General features: G+C 47.2%; 1 protein-coding gene across 1 annotated transcript in view; it reads left to right on the top strand.

Annotated features, from left to right (window-relative positions):
- Positions 1-21,695, top strand: part of LASP1 (LIM and SH3 protein 1) — a 58,980-nt gene that overhangs the window by 1,173 nt on the left and 36,112 nt on the right. The window contains exon 2 of the mRNA XM_072646261.1: positions 9,148-9,242. Coding sequence (XP_072502362.1) covers positions 9,148-9,242 — 95 coding nt within the window. The remainder of the gene's footprint in view (positions 1-9,147; positions 9,243-21,695) is intronic.

Consider the following 21,695-nt stretch of genomic DNA (forward strand, 5'->3'; position numbering starts at 1 on the left):
GTGGAAGATGGGGTGTGGGGGGGCGGCTGTCCTCAGGTGGGGTCAGGGAGCTTGGTTGTAGAACAAAGAGTGAACGGATTGTTCGGTAGGTTGCTGGTGGGGAGAGTGTTGGGGGGCCAGAACTGGCCGAGTTTAAGGGAAACCTAAGAAATTGAGGGGAAAGGTGTGATTGGGAGAGAAAGTGGCCTTTTGGAAATTCCTTCACACGGGGCTGGCCTTTGTAACCCCCCCCCCCCCCAATACCTTAGCTTGCTCATCTGATTCCCATTAGTCTGTTTTGGGGATTGGGTGGGGAGGTGGAAGGGTTGTGTTTCCAATTCAGGGTTCCTCTGCTGCAGTTCTCTGAGTTCTATTGAGGAAATCCAGCATGTCCCCACGCTTCCCTTCCCTCCGCCCCCTCCTTCCAGGTGGTTTCCCCGGAGCCACGTCCACCTGGCGACCTTGGGAATGTTCCTTTTCCTTTTGTCCCAGTCCCTTTCCCTTTGCTTCCTATCTCTTCCCCTTCCCCCTCCCCCTCCTTTCCCTTTTTCAGGCCTGAGTATTCCGTGTCTTCTCTTTTTTTCTCCCCAGAAGTGTTCTTTGGGGGACTGGGGGAGGGGAGGGGCAGCCGGGCTGGGCTGGGCTTTCCAGGCCAAGTTTGTTCAGGGACTTTGGCTGATTTTGCTTTTGGAAGGCCAGGGAGAGCTCACTGGACACTTTGTCTCTTTTCCCCCTTCTCTCCTCCCCCTTCCTGCTCTAACTTCCTTGCTTGTCCCTGTTCTCCCTGAGTCACAGGGTGAGGGGGTGAAGTTCTCTATTGCACCAGAACTTGTCCTTGGAGCTCCGGGGCTGCTGTTATGGTGGTACCCCTGCCAGGACCCCGAGGGAAGGGAAGCTGGGAGAAAAGAAATATTGATAGCCTATATTGATAGCCTATCTCCTCTTAACGTTTAGGAGTGGGATGTAAGGGACAGAGTCTTTCTCTGTACCCCTCCAATACCTTGGTGAGTGTGTATCTAAGTTTAGTTTGGACACCTGGAGGTGAGAGTTCTGAGAGCTCCTGACGCCCATTGTACCCTAGCCTGGCATTTGGGGGTGTGCCCAGTAGCCTTTAAAGGAATGTATCTTCCTGGCCCCCTTCCTTCTCCTAGGAGTAGGGAACACTCAGGAAAGGGGTTAGGAAGGAATTAGAGTATAGTGAAAAGAGCTCTAGTTCTAGGTCAGAGGAACTGGGTTCAAATGCTGCTTCTGACGGTTACTATTATGTGACTTTGGCAAAGGCCTAGGGCCTCCATTTTTTTTATCTGTAAAATGAGGGAGTGGTGCCATCTATAAATCTGCTCCTAGTGTGCTTGGAGTTGGAGGGTGTTTTGGGGAGGGAAGGCAGGAAAGGGGATGCTAGGTCATGTCTCTTGAAAATTACCGAATTTATACTTTGCCAGACTGCAGAATGCTCCTGCTTCTCTGAGCCCAGCTCAGCCAGTTTGGAAAAACTGAGAATTTGAGAGGGAGAGTCCTTTTTTACTTGGTGAATGGGAGGGAGGAGAAGTAAGGTCAAGAATAGGGAGTCCCAGAAGATGCCCTGTGTTCCTCCTGGCCCATAGGTTGCCCTCCTCGGATGCTCCCTTACCCAAGCTGGAAGAGGAAGTATAGGTGGGCCTTAGGCTTGTCTTTGGGAAGTTCCTGTACCTCTTCCCCATCCCCCTTCCCTTTCCTCTGTATGACAGCACACAACCTGTATAACTGTCTCCTCCAGGTCAAAATTGGCAAAGAGATTCCACTCTCTTACCCCAAGTACAGAGGTGGACTTTGAAGAAGGTCAGGAGTTGAGTGAACAGTTTAGGGGATCCTGGCTTCCCTAGTACCCAAGTGCAAGCTGTTTCCCCCTCCCCACTCCAACGCCAGTCCTTGAAAGCAGCTGGATCTGAAAGCTGGCAGGAAGCAAGTAAATACCCAGCTTCAAGCTGTAACACAGTTTATGTTTTGGCTCTAACTTTCCAAGTCTCCATTTAGTAGAAGATGGGGGAAGGCCCCCTGCAAAAAATAACCCCATAGGTTCCCATTTGGGGCTGAAGAGGGTCTGTTTAGGTACATCCTTGGTTCTCCTCTCCTCTGGTGTGACATGCGACCTGTAGGAGTGTGCCTTGCACCCAGAGATCCACAAATAAGATGCTTTTGAAAGGGGTGAATTTTTCTTCCTTAGTTATGGGATATGTAATTTAGTCCAGAGGCAGAGGAAAGTACAGGATGATTTCTGGAGAGAAATACTCTTGTTTAGTATGTTAGGAAGAAGCTTTACCTTCCTCTGTCTGCCCTGTTTCCTTGACACATTATCGAGAACTTTGGGGGCTCTGTCCAAGTCCTCAGACCGTGGCCAGGAGTGTGGCAGAACTTGTAACACCAGGGGTGGATGGGACCTTGTACTTCCAGTGCTCATTCCCTTTCTTCTCCTCCAACCTCAGCTTGTTCTTCTGCAGACTCTCCGACTTTGGCCTCAAATACTGTGGAAAGCGTAAAAGAGAGAGAGGCACAGTTTCTTAAAAGCAAGAAGGATATTAAAAAAAAAGGCATAGTTCTGGGGTGGGTATCTTCTGAGTAAGGTGCAGAGTAGAGAGAGCAGGAGTTGTTCTTAGGGGTGCCACTAGCCTGGAGTCATTGACTCATCTAGAACCAAGAGTATAAAGTATATTCCTTCCTCCCTCCCCCCCAAATCTCTTCCTATTTTCTTTAATGTAAGGAGAATGAAAGGAAGGAGGCCTTGGCATTTCCTGAGCCTAGGCCTGGAGAATGGGCTAAGATCAGGGACATTAATTATTCATTATAATAATCATTGTTATTGCAGTTACTGGTTGCTTAATAAAAAGGTCTGTTTGGGCAAGGTTTCAGTCATTTACCAAGGTTTTCCTTGAAAGCTAAGCCTGATTAATGACTTTTCTGAGGTTGAAGGTCAACTGTAGACTCTGGATAGGGAAGGAAAATTTGTTTCCTGGGGGCAGTGAGAAGGGGAGGGCCAGGCCTCATGCCCCAACTGTGAGTCATTGCCCAGCCAAAACCGTTTACTAGGTGCAAGGTATGTGGAAAGGGGATTCCACCATCTGGAAACTTGGACTAGACCACAGAAGCCTTCTGGAGCAGGCCTTCCTCCTCTCCCCCCTTCTCCTGCAAATTATTTAGGTCTTTTTTGGTTCAGGCAGTATTCATTCCAGGGGTGCTGATGTTAATGGGGTTCAGAAGAGTTGAGGAGCCCCCAGCAGAAGGGGGAAGGGAGCAGACATTTATTCATCAACTTCTCTGTGGCAGGCACAGTTCTAGGCACTTTAGAAATACCTCATTTGGTAATGTCAAATCAGGTTGTACAGGAAGATTTGAGAAACTCTGAAGCCTCCATATGTCCTTTTTATAGAGTGAGGCCTTGGATAGAGAAGAAGTTGTAGGCTGTTGAAGGGCCTTGTCTGAGGAGCAACATTTGAGTTCCTACCCGTGAGAACCAGAAAGAAACAATGGACTATATCTGAAGTGAGGGAGGATTTGTGTTACATTCTTAAAAGGACTTTGCCCCCTAATAGTCATGAGACTCGTAGTTCCTGAAAGTCTGATATCCACAAAGAAAGGAAACTGTTTGCTTTCTTGTGAAGGCACTTGGGTCTTGTAGAGTCTGGAGGCCAGGGGATAAGATGGAGTGCTTGTGGTCCTGACCACTTCCATGACTGTCCTAGGGGCAGACTGGGAGCACCCTCTGAACTCCCCTCCAAAATCTAAAACATAGGATGGCTGCTAGTTTTTCCTAGTTCCGTGTTTTCATTTTCTCAGGTTTCTTTTGGAGGTGTTGAGGAGATCTAGACTTTGGCCCTAACATGACCTTCCTCTTCTAGACAAATGGAACTAAGAGGACTCTAGGTTTTTCAGATTCCCATATGGGATGGGGAAGAGTTGGTTTAGGAGCTTCAGCAGCACATTCTCTTTCTGATTTTAGCCCCTTCCTCATTATTTTATTAAAGTGTTCCTAAACCTGGAAGCCTGGCTATGGGATGTTCTGTCTTCTTTGTCTCTAATTTGGGATGACAGTGATTCCATCCCTAGTCTGGTTTCTTCTTCCCTTCTGCATCCCCCCCATCCCTCTCCCTCTGGAAACAAGTTATTCTGAACTCCTGGGTGCTCTGCTTAGTGGTCAGACATCCTGGGAGGTAGGACTGGGGTAGAGAGAACACCTGGGGTGAGGGGGGAGGGAGAGAGTTCTGGCCCAAAAGTCCTAGGTCACTGGTTGTTTCTGTGTGTGTGTGAGAAAGTGGGTCACGGTCTGGATTTTGGAGAATGTTTTTCCTGGCAGACTTGTCTTTGGAGGGGAGGAGGGGCCCCAGGCAGAGGCATTGGCAAAGATCTGACTGGGTGGTGTTAGAATCGGGGCATTGGGCCAATACCTCCCTCTAAGGGGGCTGGAGGGTGGGGGTGGGGGGTGTTGTGAGGAAAGAGGGCACTCCCTTCTCCAGGGGGCCAAGTTATAACCTGTCCTGCTTTTCCTTTTCTTTTTTTATCCTGGGGAGGTAAAGAAGATGGAGAATAATTTTAAGTTCTAGCAGGCTTTGTGCTAGACCCTGGGGATACAGAACCAAGAATGAAATCAGTCCCTGCCTTCAAGACACTTATAGAATATTTATAATGATGCTAGCTCCCAGTCTTTTGGAATTTATGCCCTACAGAGTATTTTCTCTGTGACTTTACTGATGGGGAAATAGAGTTGAGGCATTTAGAGGTGAGACTTTAATGTAATCTTGTTATTCAATTCTTAATTATTCACTATACCCATAGCCAGGAGACAAAGATAAAAATCATTCTCTTCCTACCTCCCTAAGCTCCCATTCTGATGAGAGATAACTTGCAAATAACTAGATAACTCTGTGTACTTTAGTGGATGGAAGTTAATCTCTGGAGAGCAAAGCTCTAGCTCCTGGTCCTTGGGTGGGTGGGTAAGCAGAAAAAGTCTCTCCTTGAAGGTAAGGTTGAGCTTAGTCTTGAAGGAAGCTGAGGAAACTGAGTCACGGGGGTGAGGATTGAGAGCATTCTAGAGGCATGGTGGAGTGGCAAAGGCCAAGAGATGAAGTCCTTCTTTGGGAGGCAGTGGAGTTTAGGGTCACATGGCTAGTAAATGTCCAAGGCCAGATTTAAAGTCCTGACTTCAGGGTCAGTGCTCTATCCACTGGGCCACCTAACTGCCCCAGAAGTCTCCTGGCTTTGGGAATCCATCCTAATTTCCTTGACTTGACAAAGCTGGCCTGTGGCTGTGATGACTCTAACAAAAGCCAGCTTCCTCAGGGGTGTGATTAGAGAGGTATCTACTCCCCTGAACTTCTCTCTGGGCCTTTTAGGAGACTAGAGATGTCTCCACTGGAGAGATTCCTTTGGATCTTAGAGTTATCTTCTGGATTCCCCGTATTAAAAAGCAAAGGCCTGTGGGTATTGAGGGGGCGTTTCCATTTTCTTTCAAGGTATTAGTTAACTACCTGGAGAGTCTCCTGGGAATGACTGTGGAGGAAGGGGAGCTGTGGTAGCCAGAGTTGGCATACTGAAGGTTTGGCCTTACGCCCACCTTGGCTTCTGGTAGCTGCCCCTCTTTAGCCAGGATTCTTTCCTCTCCCCCCCAAGGAAGAAGGGCTGCAAAATATGAGGGGACTGTTGGATACAACCTCCTAATTTAGTTCAGCCTTTTAACTTTACTTAGGGGAAACTGTGGCCCAAGGCAAGGCAGCTCAGTGGAAGAGGCCTAGATTTCCTGATTCCCATTGGGAAGGGGGAGACCTTACCTGCCTGAGGGCCAGGAGCCCATAGGTTCAGTCCCTGGGGACTCGCCCATGTTGGCTAGTAAAGTATCTTGTTGGACTCTTTCCCCAGCCAGAAATTTCAGCTCAGTTACATTGTTCCAGCCTCTGCAAGTCTGATCTGTCTCCCCGAATTGTTCTTGGTGTCCCTGAGCCAGATCCCCCAAAATAGATGTGGGAAGCAGGGCAGGGTGAGATGCCCCCAGTAGACTCTGCTTTAGAGGCTGATTCAGGAGGGAGGGTAGATGGGATAGGGGTAGTGAGTGGGAAGAAGTTTGATATTGATTTAGCATGTCAGAGCAGGGAAGGAAGACCTCAGACCACTTCAGTCCAACTCTGATATCCAGATGAGACAACTGAGACTCAAAGAAAAGTTAGTTGCTTAAGGCAAGCGGTATTCAATGTCCTTAATGCCTTCTTCCTGATATTTTTTCCAAATTGCCTTGATCATATCTTATGTACATAATTGTTTTATGTTGTGCCTATCCCCGGGTCCCATTAGACTGTAAGTTCCTTGAGTCTTTTTGCCTTTCTTTGTATTTCCAGCGCTTGGCACATTTTTGTTGTTCAGACGTGTTGGACTCTTTATGACCCTGTGGACCATACAGTCTGTGAGATTTTCTTGCTAGAGTGGTTTGCCATCTTCTTCAGCGAATTAAAGCAAATAGATTAAGTGACTTGTCCAGGGTCATCCAGCTTATAGGTGTCTGAGGCCAGATTTGAACTCAAAAAGAAGAGTCTTCCTGACTCCAGGCCTGGCACTCTATCTACTGAGCGACTACTTGGCACATAGTAGGTGCTTAATAAGGGCAACTAGATGGCACACAGTGCCAGGACAGAGTCAGGAAGACCCCTCTTCCTGAGTTCAAATTTGGCCTCAGACATCTACAAGCTGGATGACCTGGGCAAGTCACTTAATCCTTTTTGCTTCAGTTTCCTCATCTATGAAATGAGCTGGAGAAGGAAATGGCAAACCACTCCAGTATCTTTCTTTTAATATTTAAGTTTATTTATTTATTTTTAGTTTTCAACATTCATTTCCACAGTATTTTGAGTTTCAAATTTTCTCCCCATCTTTCCCCTCCCCCCACCCTGAGATCTATGCATTCTGATTAACCCTCTCCCTTTACTTTCTTGAAGAGCAAGATAGAATTCTATACCCTATTGCCAGTATATCTTATTTCCCAGTTGCATGTAAAAACAGTATTTTTAACATTTGTTTTTAAAATTCTCTCCCTTCTTCCTTCCCCACTCACCTCCATTGAGAAGGCAAGCAAAAATGTTTGCTTACGACTACCCCCTCCCTCAACCTACCTTCCCTTCTATCATATCCACCCCCCTTATCCCCTGCTCCCCTAGTTTCCTATAGGGTAAGATACCCAATTGACTATGCCAGTATCTTTGTCAAGAAAACCCCAAATGGGGTCACTGAAGGGCAGGACATGACAAAACAAAAGCGCTTAATAAATGCTTGTTGACTTAGCTGGGACCCAGGGTTCTTTTGACCATACTCCACTGTAGCAGGGTCTAGGGCCTTGGGTGTGGCCTGTTGACTGAGTACAAGTTTTACAGAACAGATCCTTTTATTAAGGGGATTTGTTCTGTGAAGTTTGGATTCAGTCACAGGGCCAAACTTGAGGACCTAGAAGGTCCAATGTGGGGTCCAGGCCAAAGGTTCCCCTCCCTAGCTTCCACCCTACTTGCCCTCACCTATATTCTCTCCCCTGGCAAAGCTGAGTACATTTTCCTGCCCCTGGTGTTTTGTGTGTTAGACTTCGTGGCCTGGACCAGGAGACAAGAATGCCCCTGTCCTCTGACAGGGCTGGTCACTGCTCTCCCTTTTTGGGTCTGGTCCAGGAGAAAGAAGCTGCCCCTTCCTCCCTACCAGTTGCCTCTTAGCAACTGAGCCTTTAGCTTTGCATAAACAATTAGTTGTGAAGGCCCAGTGGCAGTGGATAGGCTGGGGGTTGGGGAGCTATTGATGGGGGCTTGACCTCTCCTTGCTGGGAAGTATCTGGACTTAGAAAAGTGTTTAGAAATGGTTCTGTGTCCTCCCTTCTCCCCACCCTGTCCCCCTCAGCTCCCAGGCACTTATTTGGTGCTCTGATTTATAGAAGCCAGGAGAGCAGGCACTGCCATCCATTAATTGTATGAACCTTGGTCTGACTGTTGTTTGTCTCTGGGCCTAGTTCCTCTTCTCTGTTGTTCAGTGATTTCAGTCTCGTCTGACTCTGAATCCACTGGGAATTTTCTTGGCAAAGATACTGGGGTTGTTTGACATTTCCTTCCCCAGCTCATTTTACAGGCGAGGAAACTGAGGCAAACAGGGTTAAGTGACCTGCCCAGGGTCACACAGCTAGAAGTATTGAAAGCTGAATTTGAACATTGGTCTTCCTCCTCTATGGCATTAGGCTAATAGAGTCCCTTCCAGGCTAATAGGGTCCCTTCTGGCTCAGTTTTCCCAGGAGTCTGAGATTCTGAATAAAAGGGCGCTTACGACCATTCTCTTGGTGAGCCTCCCCCTCCCTTGGGGATTGATTACCTTCTTCTGCCTTTTGCCAGCTCTAGCTCGCCAGTTCTGGAGAGGGGTTTTTGGCTCTTCCTGGCAAATGTGTGAATCGCCTTGGCTATATAAATGGGAGTGTGTACGAACTTGGCAGTGATGTTGTCCCTAATGTAGAATTCCCTGCCGTGCCTTCCAGCCTGCTTAGGTGTAGCAGATTGGGGGGGGCACTACTGCCAGCTGCTCACTTCCTGTCTGTAGGACGGATTTAGGACTAGAAGAGACCTTTGAAAGATCATCCACAGGTCTGGGAACATGTTTTCTCAACACCTTGATGTCTGCGTTGCTATAGCATTGCTTTTCTTTGTAGTCCTGTATGTTTTATTTTACGTACTTAAAAAGATTATTCCAAGAAGGGGTCTCTAAGGCTTCGCCAAAGGACTGCCAAAGGACCCATGACACAAAAACCGGTTAAGATCTTCCAGATTTAGTCCATTGCTTTTTGTGTTGCAGAGGAGGCATTTGAGGCCCAGAGAGGGTAAGCATCTTGCCTGTGGTCACACAGCAGAGCCCGCACTTGAACCTAGGTCCCTCTGGTTCCAAGTCCAGTGTCTATGCCACCCTGCTGAAATATCCTCAGAGTATACCTGTTGCTCTTTTCCCCAGAAAGCAGCAGAAGCTCATGCCATGCTTCTTCAGCATGCTTTTTCCCACCCAGTGAATGAGAAGCAAGGCCTTTGTGCCCCTGGCATTGGTTTTGATTTTGGGGAAGCGAGAAGAGTGCCTTCTCCTAGGGAGGCATTTGCTGGGCATTCAGAGTTTTGATTCAGCCTGTCTTTCTCCTTCCCCCAGTACTGGCACAAAGCATGTTTCCACTGTGAGACCTGCAAGATGACACTGAACATGAAGAACTACAAGGGCTATGAGAAGAAACCCTACTGCAACGCGTGAGTCTGGGGCTCTGGGTGTGGGGGAGAGGGCGAGAGAGGAAGAGAGACACAGAGAAGGGGAGGAGAGGAAGAGGCGCAAGAGAGGAGAAAGAAACATAGGGAGAGAGGGATGGAAGGAAAGAAGAGGAGGAGAAAGTGGGGAGAGAGAGGGAGGAAAGAGAGTGAGAGAGACAGAAATCACATAGGGACATTTTTTTGGACTCTGTCAGAGCACAGTGATATTTCTGGAGGAGAGTAAGGTGTGTGCGTGTGTGTGTGTGTGTGTGCGCGCGTGCGCGTGCGCGTGTCAACCTTCTCCTTTCTTTTTACCCTTTCCTTTTTCCCTGTCCCTCAGTTTCCTCTTCTTAGCTCTGCTTTCCTTCCTCCAATATACAGACTCCCTATGGCCTGAAATGCCTTATGCAAACCTCCTTCATTTCAGAACAGTCCCTTCCATGTTTCTCCCCCTCCATCCTAACTGCTCCCCACAAGTGCCTGACTTCCTGATAACCTTTGTTGCTGCCCAGTACCACTCTTTCTCTCCCCACTCCTGTGCTATCCCGTCATTTCAGTGGGGTGCTGGTGAACTGAATCCCTCCTTCCCCTGGAACCAGTGACTACTACGTCTGAGGAGGAGAGAAGTCTGTCTGGGGAGGGCTGACTTGAGCAGAGGAGAGAGAAAGAGAGGGAGAGAGGAGAGAGGAAGAGAGAGATTGTGGGTGGCTTGGCTGCTGTTCTTCAAGTCTCATGTGTGGAGGAAGAGCCCTTCTTCCTCCTTCCTTATCTTCAAGCTGACCTGTTTTCATTACAGTACTGTAGAGAGAACCCTGGATTTGGGGGGGTAAGACCAGAGGTCTCTGTCATCCCTGTGGGTCTGCCACAGACCAGCTCTGACTCTTGGTCATGTTGCTTCTTGTCTACCAACTTCAGTCTTTCTCCTTGGTAATGTCAGGACTACATGATCTTGAAGTCTATTTCCAGCACCAGCATTTTGATCTGATAATTCTTTCTGGCTTTGGGTCCATAATTCACTCAACAAAGCCCAACTGTATGCTGGGTACTCCGGTAGATTCTGGGGGTACAGCGACAAAAATGAGATCATTCCTACCTTCAAGGATTTTGATTTTCTGTTGTGTGTTTGGGGAAAACCAATAGAAACACATAAGAGTTGATGACCCCCCCCCATTTCTTTATAGACATGCATACACACATATTTATACTATGTACATACACATATACATAACATTTATATATATACATATATGCATGCACACATTTATATATACATACACAATTCATTTATACACGTATACACATAGACATATATATGTATATATACATACACATACATATACACACACACCTGTAGTAACCAGGTGTGGTGGTAAGTCGTTGTGATCTCTGCTACTGAGGAGGCTGAAGTCTGTGGATCATTTGAGTTCAGGCATTCACACCTGCATTTGGGAGAAAGCCATTCAGATGTCCTCACTAAATTTAGTGCCACTGTGGTGAGCCCCAAGACCACTGAACTTTGAGAGGAGGGGCGAACTAGCCCAGGTCAGAAAAATGGAGCAAGTTAAAGCTTCCATCTTCATGACCACGAGTGGCTAGGTGTATTTCCTGCCTAGATAAGATTGAGAAAATCAGGCTCAAAATAAATACAGGGTAATGAATGTTATAGGTTTTTTCCCCTGGGTGGGGATGAAGAGGTGTCCTGCTGGGCCTGTGCACATTCTCCCCTTTATTAATAAAGCAGTTATCTGGGGCAGAGGTATCAAATGCACAAACTGCATATGGCCCACAACATTCCCATGCCTCAGGAACTGGATTAAAATGTAATTGGGAAAAACGTTGCAAAAATCAATAAAAATACAATAAAACAGAGGTGGTATTAAAAGGTAGTTTTCTAAGTCAGTATACAAACCTGTTGAGATCCTTATGCAGGTTGGTGGTCCCCATTTCTGTTTTGAGTTTGACACTGCTGATCTAGGGCATGATCTGGGAGAAGAGACAGTACTGGGTTTAAATGGTTGTTCCCATGTGATCCTAGAGAAGTCTTGTCATATCTCTACCTATTTCTTCATCTATAAAATGGGGACATTATAGTGGGGTTTTTTCCTCTACTTGTCAAGCTTATTGTGAGACAAGTACTTTGTAAATACAGGGTTGGCAATGTGTGTTATAGAGTCTGAATTGTTATTTTATATTAAGATTTCTTTCTCATTTCCATAGCTAGCTACCTTCTCTTTGAGGGCCAATGGATTTCCTTTTTTTTTTTAAATGGGCCAGTGGGTGGGTAGAACTTACCTCTCAATGATTGTCTTGAGAAAATGCTCCATAGCTCTATTTCAGCAAATTCTATAGAGGGTGATTTGGGATTCTGACGTTCTCCATTGCTGAGAACCCAAAAAGGAAAGAGGGTTGGGGAAGGGGGCGGGGGTCAGGGTCTTCTAGGTTGACTAGCTAGCCCTGGGAGAGATCTGTCCAGTTGGCCCTTTTTTTATTGACTGGAAATCATTCAGTTCCAATTCTGGGGAACGAGGTCCAAGTTCACTTCAAACATAACAGACTTATCCAGCAAGGTACTGTGCCGGGCGTTGGGGAGTCATCTTTTTGGAATGTAGGAGTGAGGACTAGATCTGTGTTTTCATGGGTGTGGAGAAACTTATAGAAAGTCACCTCAACTAGTACAGGTTGTCAGCCCATCTGTAATGTATAGTTTGAGTCACTTCAGCTCTGGGAATTGTGTTTAACTGGAATTTGGGGGAGAAGAAAGGGATTTGTGTCTTCTTCCCCTCAGTAGTGCTCTCCTAGGGCTAAGTGATTTGCCTGTGGCCACATAACTAGTATGTGGCAGACAGGACCCATGCCTCGGTTTTCCTGAATAAAATCAAGCTGCCCTGATCACTTGCAGAGGCAAAAAGATGAGTTAGTTTCTGCCCTTAGGAGTTTACCTTCCCCTGGAGTGAGGTGGGGGTGGGGGTGGGGATGAGGAGGCAGAGGACCAGTCATTCTTTACTCTTTGGTTGGTTTGGGCTGGGCACCCTTTCCTATCACAGGATATAAATTTCAACGCTTATTTGTAGGCAAAATCTAGAATATTTTTGGGAGAGGTGGTGAAGACTTAGAGATTTTGCTTGGTGGGGGGGAAGCCCCTTCCTGTATCATAGGGAATCCATAGTTCTAGGTCGTTTCTCCATTTAATTTATGGAGATTAAAATTCCTTTCTGGTGGTTGGGAGCTAGAAGGAGGAGGGGCAGACTCCCCCCCAAAAAAAGCTGTCCTTATTCTCCCCCCTCCCGCTACCTCTTCTCTCCTAATAAGCCTCTCCTCTTCCACCCCCCTACCCCAAGGGAAATGGGACATTCTTCACATTCTTAAGGGCTCACACAAGTCTAGTAGAGGCTCTGGTTTTCAGCAGCTTCCTTACAGCATGGGGGGGTTGGGGGGGAGGGTTGGGTTGGGGGTAGAAAGAGGGCAGTTAACTCCTTGGTGACTGGATGTTTTTGTCTGATTGAGGTCCTGGCTGGAACAGCCTCTGAATTCCTCTCCTAAGACTATGTCTTATTCTGTACTCCAAACAGTCCTACTGAAGATTCTCCCCTCATTAAGAATTCCTCGGACTTTGATGGTGGATGGCCTAGCCTTGGTCCTTTCTTCCCCCTGCTCTAGGGACAGCAGCATCAGGACCTGGAGGATGCTGAAATGTCAGTGGATGCCCAACTGGTGGTGGTGGGGGCTGGGGATTGGGGGAGAAGGAGGACAAGCTATTCCATTTCCTTAGCTGAATCCTGTAACCCAACAGAGCACAGAGGTCTCTTGTCTCACCCTTGGCTCTCGGCCAGCAAAACAAGCTTTTTTTCTTCCTTTCTTTCTTCCTTTTGCCTTAGCCTTGGGTAGGGGAAGGGAACCACCTTGCCATCCTTAATCTAATCAGCTGATTCTGTCCCTTACAGGAAGGAGGCCCTATTATCCTAATTCTTCTCTTAACTCTGATTCTGCATGTCTCCAGGTGACAGGAACTTGAACCATTATTCCCCTCAGTCTCCTGTCTTCTTCCTCCTACCCAAAAAAACCCCAAACTTAACAACTCTGCTACTATTGCTTCAGGTGTCTTTGGCCGTATGTTCTGTGAGTCTGGCACCAGGGGCTTCAGCCCTGCAGTTTTTCCATGTTCTTCCCCCACCATTTCCTTCTCTTCCAAGGGTTGGGGATATGAATCATTTTTCTTTCCCTACCCCACCAAACCCTCTCCCAGGATGCCAAGGTAGTCTAGCATTGTTTGGGGCGTGGGAGTGGGCACTTAACTAATTTGGAGACCCAGCCCTTTGACTGTAAGCTGCTCCCTCACCCACAAGAAGGTACAAACAGGGCATTTTCTTCCACTAGGTCTGTTGGGAGAGTATTTTTTTTTTTTTACCTTCCCTGCTTCCACCCCCCAGGAAGAGTCACCTGGGAACTGAAGCTGCATGCTTTCATAGGATTGTGGATTTAAAGGCAGGAAAGGAACTCCAGAATCATTTAGTTCAGTCTCTTCATTATATAGAGTAGGAAATGAGGCCCAGATAGGATGAGTTGCTTGCTCAAAGTCACACAGGTAGCAAATAGAGCATGGATTCGATTCCAGATCCTCAACCTTCAAATCTTACTGCTTTTTTACCCTACTGCTTTGGGAGGAAGCCTACCCTCTCTTTTGCACACTTGCCAGAATTCTGACTCCAGCACCCTTCTGTCTATGGTTCATTTGGTCCAAGTACAGCTGTCATCTTTCCCCCTGCTTTCCTACTCCTACCCCCTTAGGGGGAAGTAGCAGCAGTGACTCCATTGTTTCCCTTTGCCCAGACCACAGACCTTTAGGATCTTGGGAGTCCAGCCCTATGACCTGCTTTTCCCATTCCGGGCAGAGCTTGACAGCTTACGTAGGTTCAACCTTGTGCCAAACCCGAGGGCAAGCAGACATAGTTACTCAGTGTAGCCTGTCGGGAGGAGTGGGATGTGTCCCACCCTAGTGTGTTGGGAGTGGAGAGTTGAATGGGTAGAAGGATTCCCTGGCCAGGCTCCCAGCACTGAGATGAGACCAAATCTTTGAAGGGGAGCTATTGGAGGTGGGGGTTAGTGGGAAGTAGCTGGAAGTGAGTAGCTCTTTCTTCTTTCTCCTGTTGGCTTCACAAGCTTGGGATGTGGCTTCTGGAAAATGTCTCAATCGACAAAAAGGCCTCTTCAGTTTCCTCGAATTTGGGTGGGGGTGGGGGGGGGCGAACCAAACTGGCAGCATTGGCTCCCTGCCAATAGTGAGCGTCCCCAGGCTCTGAGACTTCCCGTCTGGCGATGGCACCACACACATACTAGTGCTCTCGAGTGCGCTCTCTCTCACACACATACACATGCGCACACACACACACATATGTGTTCATAGAGGAGGTGGGGGATGGGGGTATGTATGGGAGTAAACTAGGCTATATTGGAAAAGAAGCCTAGTGCTTGTACTCACACCAGATCTTATCACTCCTAGAGGTGTAAGACACACATCCTTGTACACACAGACATGAAGCTGGCTGGCTATACATAGAGAGGGGTCCTGAAAAGTTTGTGTCAAATGTAAATTTTTGGTAAGTAGGATCGTATTTTAAATATATCAGGGCAGGGGAAGACAGGCTTTAAAGAAGCTTTTAGTAAATCTTTCTGTAAAGCAGAGATAATGTGAACAAATAGACCCTTCTCCCATCCCCCGAGTCATTCATCTGGCAAGAGTTCTGTCTACTGAATTTTCTTAAAGGGAGGCATACCTTCACACAGGTCCTCTCTGAGTCCCTTTCCAATTGGGGTATCAACTTACCCTGGTTTACCATGAGCCCAGAAGCAGGCTGTCATTGGGGCTGGAGAAGAAGCAGTAGAATGGGCTTGTGCTTTCCTCCTTTGCTTGACCCGTAAGTCATTGGAAAAGGAAATGGTCTGAAGCTTTGGGGGGCCTTTGCTGGGTCAAGAAAACCTAGTGGGTGGGGCAGGGTGAGCTTGGGTGGATCGTGGTATTTCTGCTGAAAGAGGATTGGATTAAAGGAGTCAGAGGGGTGTCAGTTTTTTCCTCTGTAAAATGAGAATACAAATAGTACCTACCTGCTGAGGTTTTTGGGAAGAGACCAAGAGACCATGAGGGAAAAGTACTTGGCAGGCATTTGAAAGCTGTATAAGTGGGAGCTGTTCTTTTATTAGTCCTAGTTCTGCTATTAATAATAGCTAACTACCTCTGTGACTTTGTTGAGCAAGTCACTTCACTTTTCTTGTCTAAAATGGGGAGGGGGGTTTGGAACGATGACCCCTGAGCTCTAAATGGATAATAACTTGGAAAAAGGAGACAATCGTAGGGACCCAAGATTATAGGGGAGTTGAATGAACCAGGAGTTAGGAAACCTGGATTCTTTGCCACTGACTAGTTGGTTGATTCAATTTTTCTCACCTCCAGAATGGTCTGAACCCACCCCAGACCTGATACTTAGGGGCCCTAAGAAACAGACACACTGGTCCTCATGTGGGAGAAAGGCAGACCAAAGGGAGAGGTGAGGGGAAGAGGGGATGCTTGCTTAGGAGGAAAGGCCCTATTTGGGAGATAGGTGTGGCAGCCATGCTATTGGAGAAGCACTCTCTGCTTGCCTGTGCCTCTGTTTGCCTGTTCCTGGTTTCTAAGAAACTCAAGTTTTTTTTAGTTGGTGTGTTCTGGGAGAATCTTAATATGGGGTCAGAGGAGGACAGGAGCAAGGTTTGGTTAAGAGGGTTAGGAACTCACTGAACGTAGACTGAGAGATGAAAGAGGCTCCCTGGGGAAGTCATGACCTGTCCAACGTCACAGAGGTAGCAGGCATCAGAACGGAATCTGTGTCCTTGGACTCTGGAAGTTAACAAGCAGGCCCACACTGCTTCCTAAGCTGTCCTTCCCTCTTAATCTTCTCTCTTTCCTCCAAACACCTTTTTTTGGTGGGGTGGAGGGAGGGAGGGATCTTGGCTTAGTTCTTCTGTATTCCATGCCAAAACTTTTCTGTCTTTAGGGAGAGTGGCTGAGGAGACTTAAAGGGGTGAAGCTTTGGCAGGGAAATGTCTGACCTTGATTGGAAGCTATAACCTTTTTGGAGCTGGGGGGTTAAGTGAGGGCTTTATGTCAAGCTCATAAAAAGCTAAGTAGAATAGCTTCCCGAAATGGCCTCCCCCTTCCTCCCCATCGCACACCCAGAGAACCAGGTTTTTCCCATTAGAAGTGACTTTGAGAGTTTGATCTCTTTTATATCTTGGGGTTAGGGGTGCAGTGCCCCCGCAATCTGGAAAATTTGTGTAAAATTGTTTTTATCTTCCATTTGTGCCAGAGAAGAAGAAATTGTGTATATTTATGGTGTTAAAAGAGAAAATATGTTGATATTATACATTACTATACATACATTTTATGCATTTCTGAGTTTCTAAACTTTTTCTCTGTCATCTGCTGGCGTGTTGTCTGCAGCTTCTGCAAAACTCCTCCTAAATTCCCATTTAATTTCTTATGATGACCCGTGATGTATCACAATCACAATGGGGAAAGTCTCAATGTGGAAGGGAAAACTGTAGACTAATTCTTTACTTGGTATCTGTGTATTTGTTCCTTTAAAATATTTAAGTTTAAAATTTAATAACTTTTGTAATTCTGTGTATCTCATGTTATTTTATGCGTTTAAAAACATTCTGAAAAGGAGGTATGTAGGATTGACCAAAGGAGGTGTCCATGACACAGAAATGAGTAAAACCCCCTGCATAAGAGCCAACTCCCATCCAGCCAACTAAGGGCTAAACAGGTTTCTTTTTGCCATAGGGGGCTCACCTTCTTGTGGCTTCCCATCCCTGAGGTCCAGGAAGTTCTTGGCCTCTACCCTTTATCCCTGCTATGGCCTCATTGCACCCCTCAGTGGGTCAGAAAGTGAGGAATGGTTTCTGGGAACAGGGTCAGACTCCCTGCCTCCTCAGCACTTTTTTTCAGGGAGGTGTTTCTAGGAATGAACCATTTCTGGAGTCTGGATGTAGAGGCTTTGGTTATTTGAGGGACCCAGATTATTTCCTTTGTTTATTTTTCCTAAGTGGTTAGCAGTACCACTTCCTTGGGTCTAAAAAAATAAGCCTGCAGTTTTTGAAGGGGCCAGACTTAGTGGGAAAGGGAGCTCACAATGCAGGGGGAGAGGGGAATTGAGAAGGGAGGATGGAGCTTATGTCCCCATTGGTTCCCCCTTGCTTTTCCCATCTTAGTTGCTTTCCATCTTAGAAGCTGGCCTTTGAAAAGAAGGGGAAAAGTGAGACTGCTAGTCTCTTTAGAAACCTGCCCCTACTGTCCACAACCTTGAGACTAGCAGCTCCAGGCTCCAGTGGAGGGAGAATAGTTTTCCCATCCACTCTTGCACCATGTCCATCTGTGGGTGAGAGGCTAGCCCTTTCTTTGCTCTGGGTCCTTTCAATAGAGCTTCCCAGGTTAGCCCCTTCTTTAGCTGCCACTCTAGGTAGATTGTAAAACAGGGAGAGAGGAGGTCTCCCTCCAGAGAGAGTAGCTGGCGCTGTTCCCTCCTCAGAAGGCAAAGGGGCCTGTGCCAATGGATAGAACACTGGGGAGGGGGAAGCCTGTGTTATAGACCCTTCTCCCATTTGTGGGAGAAGCCTGCAATGTCTGGTGCTCCAGGATCTCCCCCCACCCCCTAAATGTGAACATGAATGATGTGAGATGATGTTAAGGCAGAATTGTGGGGGTGGGAAACGGAGGACACCCACTGAATGCTGGAATGCCAGCGTTGCCCTTGCCACTGTCACCTTAATCCGTGCCTTGGCTCTTAGCGTTGCTGATAGCAACTGCTGTCACGCCTCAGGGCCTGGTCGCCTGGCTGTGTCTTTGTCTCATCTCGACAGACAGGGAATAATTTGATCTTGGTTTTAGCCTTGTAAATGCTGGATTTTTCCTCCCCTTGGAGCTGCTGCTAGGCTTTCCCTTCCTTGGACCTTAGCTTGCCCCACCCTGGGTCTGCCTGCTTCCACAGGGAATGATGATGAGGATGATGTTGTTGTGGAATGGGAGAGGCAGTCCATGGTGAGGTGCCAACTCCTTGGATTTAGGAGAAGAGAGTTAAGGCTCCCCTCTAGCAGGCGCTTTCAGATGAGAACAGAAGAGGTTTATAGGAACTGGAAGGGACCTTGGAGACCATCTGTCCCGCTCTTTGAAGATGAGGAAACTGAAGCCCAGAGAGGACTCGAACTTAGGGCTCCTATTTCCAAATATCATTTCCAGTGTAGCACTCTGCCCCCACTTGTCACCCTAAAGCTGGAAGTTAGGAGGTCTGGGTCCTTCTGTCCTTCCTTCCTTTTCCTAACTGATGACTAGTAAGGAAAACTTCTCTCTTGAGTAGCTAAATGAGGGACATCCCAGTTTAGGATGAGAGAGGAAAATATATTAGGGATTTCTCAGCTCCTACTTCAGAGTGGGAGCAAAATGGGGGCAAGAACTGGAAAATCTTGAGGGGTTGAATAAATTCTATGCCTCTCCAGGTTACTAGGTTGATCGTTCCATACCCTTCACTCCTCAAAAGAATACATGACACTAATCGTAATCCTACTCCTTCCCTGTCTCCAAGCCTTATTCCCTGACCTGGCCTGTGCTCTCTATCCCAAGGTGGAGTGAACCTCTATCTCAAGCCAATAGGTATCAATCTGGAAGGAATCAGGAGAGACACCTATGGGCCCAGAACAGGTGCTGCCTCATCTCCCATTCTAGGGCTCTCCCTCTCCCTGAATTTTAGCTTTGTAGGTTCATGTCTCTGCTGTCTTTTGCTTGCTTTCCGTTTCTGCTCAGCTGTCTCCTGAATGGCTTCCCCCACCTGAAAACCCTCTTTTCCCTTTTGCATGCTTGCTGGTGCTCCATTCTGCCTGGAGCTGGGGATGAGGTTGCCATGGGAACCTAAGGAACAGAGAACTGGGAGGGGGGAGGGGACAGGAGGGGAGAGCCCTATATGGCTCACCAGTGGTGGTTCTGGTGGTAGGGGAGCATATTGTGCCTAGCAGCAGTCCTGAGTGTCTGCTTGCCCCACCCCCCTTGCCCTGCCCTTCTAAAAGGGGGTCAAATGCAGGGTGAGGACGGCAGTGTGGAGGGTGAGTGAGCGAGATTGGTGTCTGACCTTCTCTCCAGTTGAACCAAGTTAATCTGATGTGGGATTAAAATTCCCACTCTTAGATTAACCTCTGTTGGCATCCAAGCCAGTTCTCCCCTTTCCCACCCCCACTTCCTCCAGTTGTCAGGGTGGGTTGGGTGTTTCAGCTGTCACAAAAGCTAGGGCCTGTCAGGCAGAGGTTGTTAGCTCACAGGGAATCTTAGGGTAAAGTGTATATGTGTGCGTGAGTGCGGTCTTGAAGCTCCTTCTTCTTCCAGCTATGGGCGTTACTCACAGTGACCCCTGCTTAGCTCACCCGACTAGCAACCTTACACACTCACGCAGGTGCGTACATGCGCGCACACACGCACACACCACCTTATAACAAATGCAGTCCAGGCTTTCTCTGCGGTACCTTCCAATCCTCCTTCCCCTTCTCTGAATACACACAGAAGTCTTGGCCACAAGGACTTCGAGTTGAGATGAGCCAGCCCTCAAGGAGGTCCCTTCCCCTGCTTCCAAATCTCACCCTATCCAGCCAAATGAAACTCTTTTTTATGTTTAAAAATGCACCACCTTCCCCACCCACATACATCCCAACCCCATCCCAAGAAAAGAAAGACTTCACAGCTTTATCCTGTTCCTGGTTCTCAATGCAAGGAAATTCTTCCTAAGAGTTCCCCTCAGATATTCCTGTTCACCTCTCATGGTCCAGTGGATGCAAAGAGGGAATGTTTTTCTCTAGAGGCCCCCAGCAGCATAGAATAAAGCTACTCTGTTTGGGCACGGGCTGTCTGGTGGCAGGAGACCAGGTGCACACAGCCTGATAATCCAGTCTGATTCTCATGTCATCCCACCAACTCTTTCAAGACTCATCCCATGACTTTCTTGTCAGCTTCCCTTGCACTGACCTTTCAGATTTGTCCTTTCCTCACTTTACTGTGGGAACTGCCTGTCTTAAGTGGGGGAATGACATAGCAACCACTGGGGACAATGGAGGGTTTGGTCATTTATCTATTTCAGCAATAGAGGACCTCATCATCTGGGGTCAGCATGGCATGTTGGACTGTCTTTGCCTGGCCTCTGGCATGCAGTTAACTATTTCTGTTTTGGGAGTGATGATGATGGTGGTGGTGATGAGGGATCCACATTTACATAGATCACATTTACAGTTTACATGGTACTTTCCTCAGAATTAACACTGTGAGGTCAGTGGTACCAGTTTTATCACTCCCCCATTTAACAGATGAAAAAACTGGGGTTTGGAGAAGTTTGGGTGTGTCCAGGTTTCATGGTCTGGAAAGCATCAACACCAGTTTTCCCACTTAGGTCTTCTGTTCCCACAATTCCTGAGTTTCCAGTGTTGACTATACTTTATATCTGTATCCATTCCTATATCTAGACATATACACAGTGTCATGCACACATATATACATATATGTATCTCTTTTTCTACACCATCCTTCCTCCTAACCCCAAAGAATCTCTCAGGCTCAGGAATGCATAGTTGATGTTTAGTTATGGGGGTAAATGGGCTTTTCCAGTCTCATTTGGCTCAGGCTGATGACAAGTTGAGTTTGCCTGTGGGCACTGAGGTGATCAGTGAGGGAGATCCAGGGGATGAGGGAAAGCCAGCCTTGGTTAAAACTGTGACTGATCCATAAGAGAGTATAATGGAGGCCTTGGTGGGTAAAGGCTGGCAGGGATACTAGTTGTTGTTGAGTTGTTTTTCAGTTGAACCCATTTGGGATTTTCTTGGCAGAGGTATTGGAATGGTTTGCCATCTCCTTCTCTAGTTCATTTTACAGATGAGGAAACTAAGGAAAATGGGGGTGGTAAAGTGACTTGCCCAGGGTCCTACAACCAGTCAGTGTCTGAGGCCTGATTTAAAGATGAGTCCTCCTGATTCCAGGCTTGGTGTTTTATACATTAAACCACCTTGGTGCCCTGGGATAAAACACAGGCATTATTCTTGGCTCCTCATTCTTCCCCACCCAGAATTTCCAAATATTTGCTGAATTTCTGCCTCCAGAACATCTCTTGCATCTGACTCCTTCTCACTACTTACACAGTCATACTTCAGGCCTTCACCTCCTCTCACCTGAACAGTGGCCTCCTAATTAGTCTCCCTGATTTAAGTCTCTTCACATATTTAATCAAAATGGTTTTCCTTAAGAACAGGCCAGACTGTGTCACCCTCCTTCCACCTCAGTAAATTCTAATGGCTCCCTATTTATTACTGCTAGGATTAAATATAAACGTCTCTGTTTGGCTTTTAAAGCCCAGGCAACTGACCCACCCTCCCCCCTACATCTTTAACCCTACTGTATTC

This window comes from Notamacropus eugenii, chromosome 2, assembly GCF_028372415.1.
Source record: "Notamacropus eugenii isolate mMacEug1 chromosome 2, mMacEug1.pri_v2, whole genome shotgun sequence".
Taxonomy (NCBI): Eukaryota; Metazoa; Chordata; class Mammalia; order Diprotodontia; family Macropodidae; genus Notamacropus; species Notamacropus eugenii.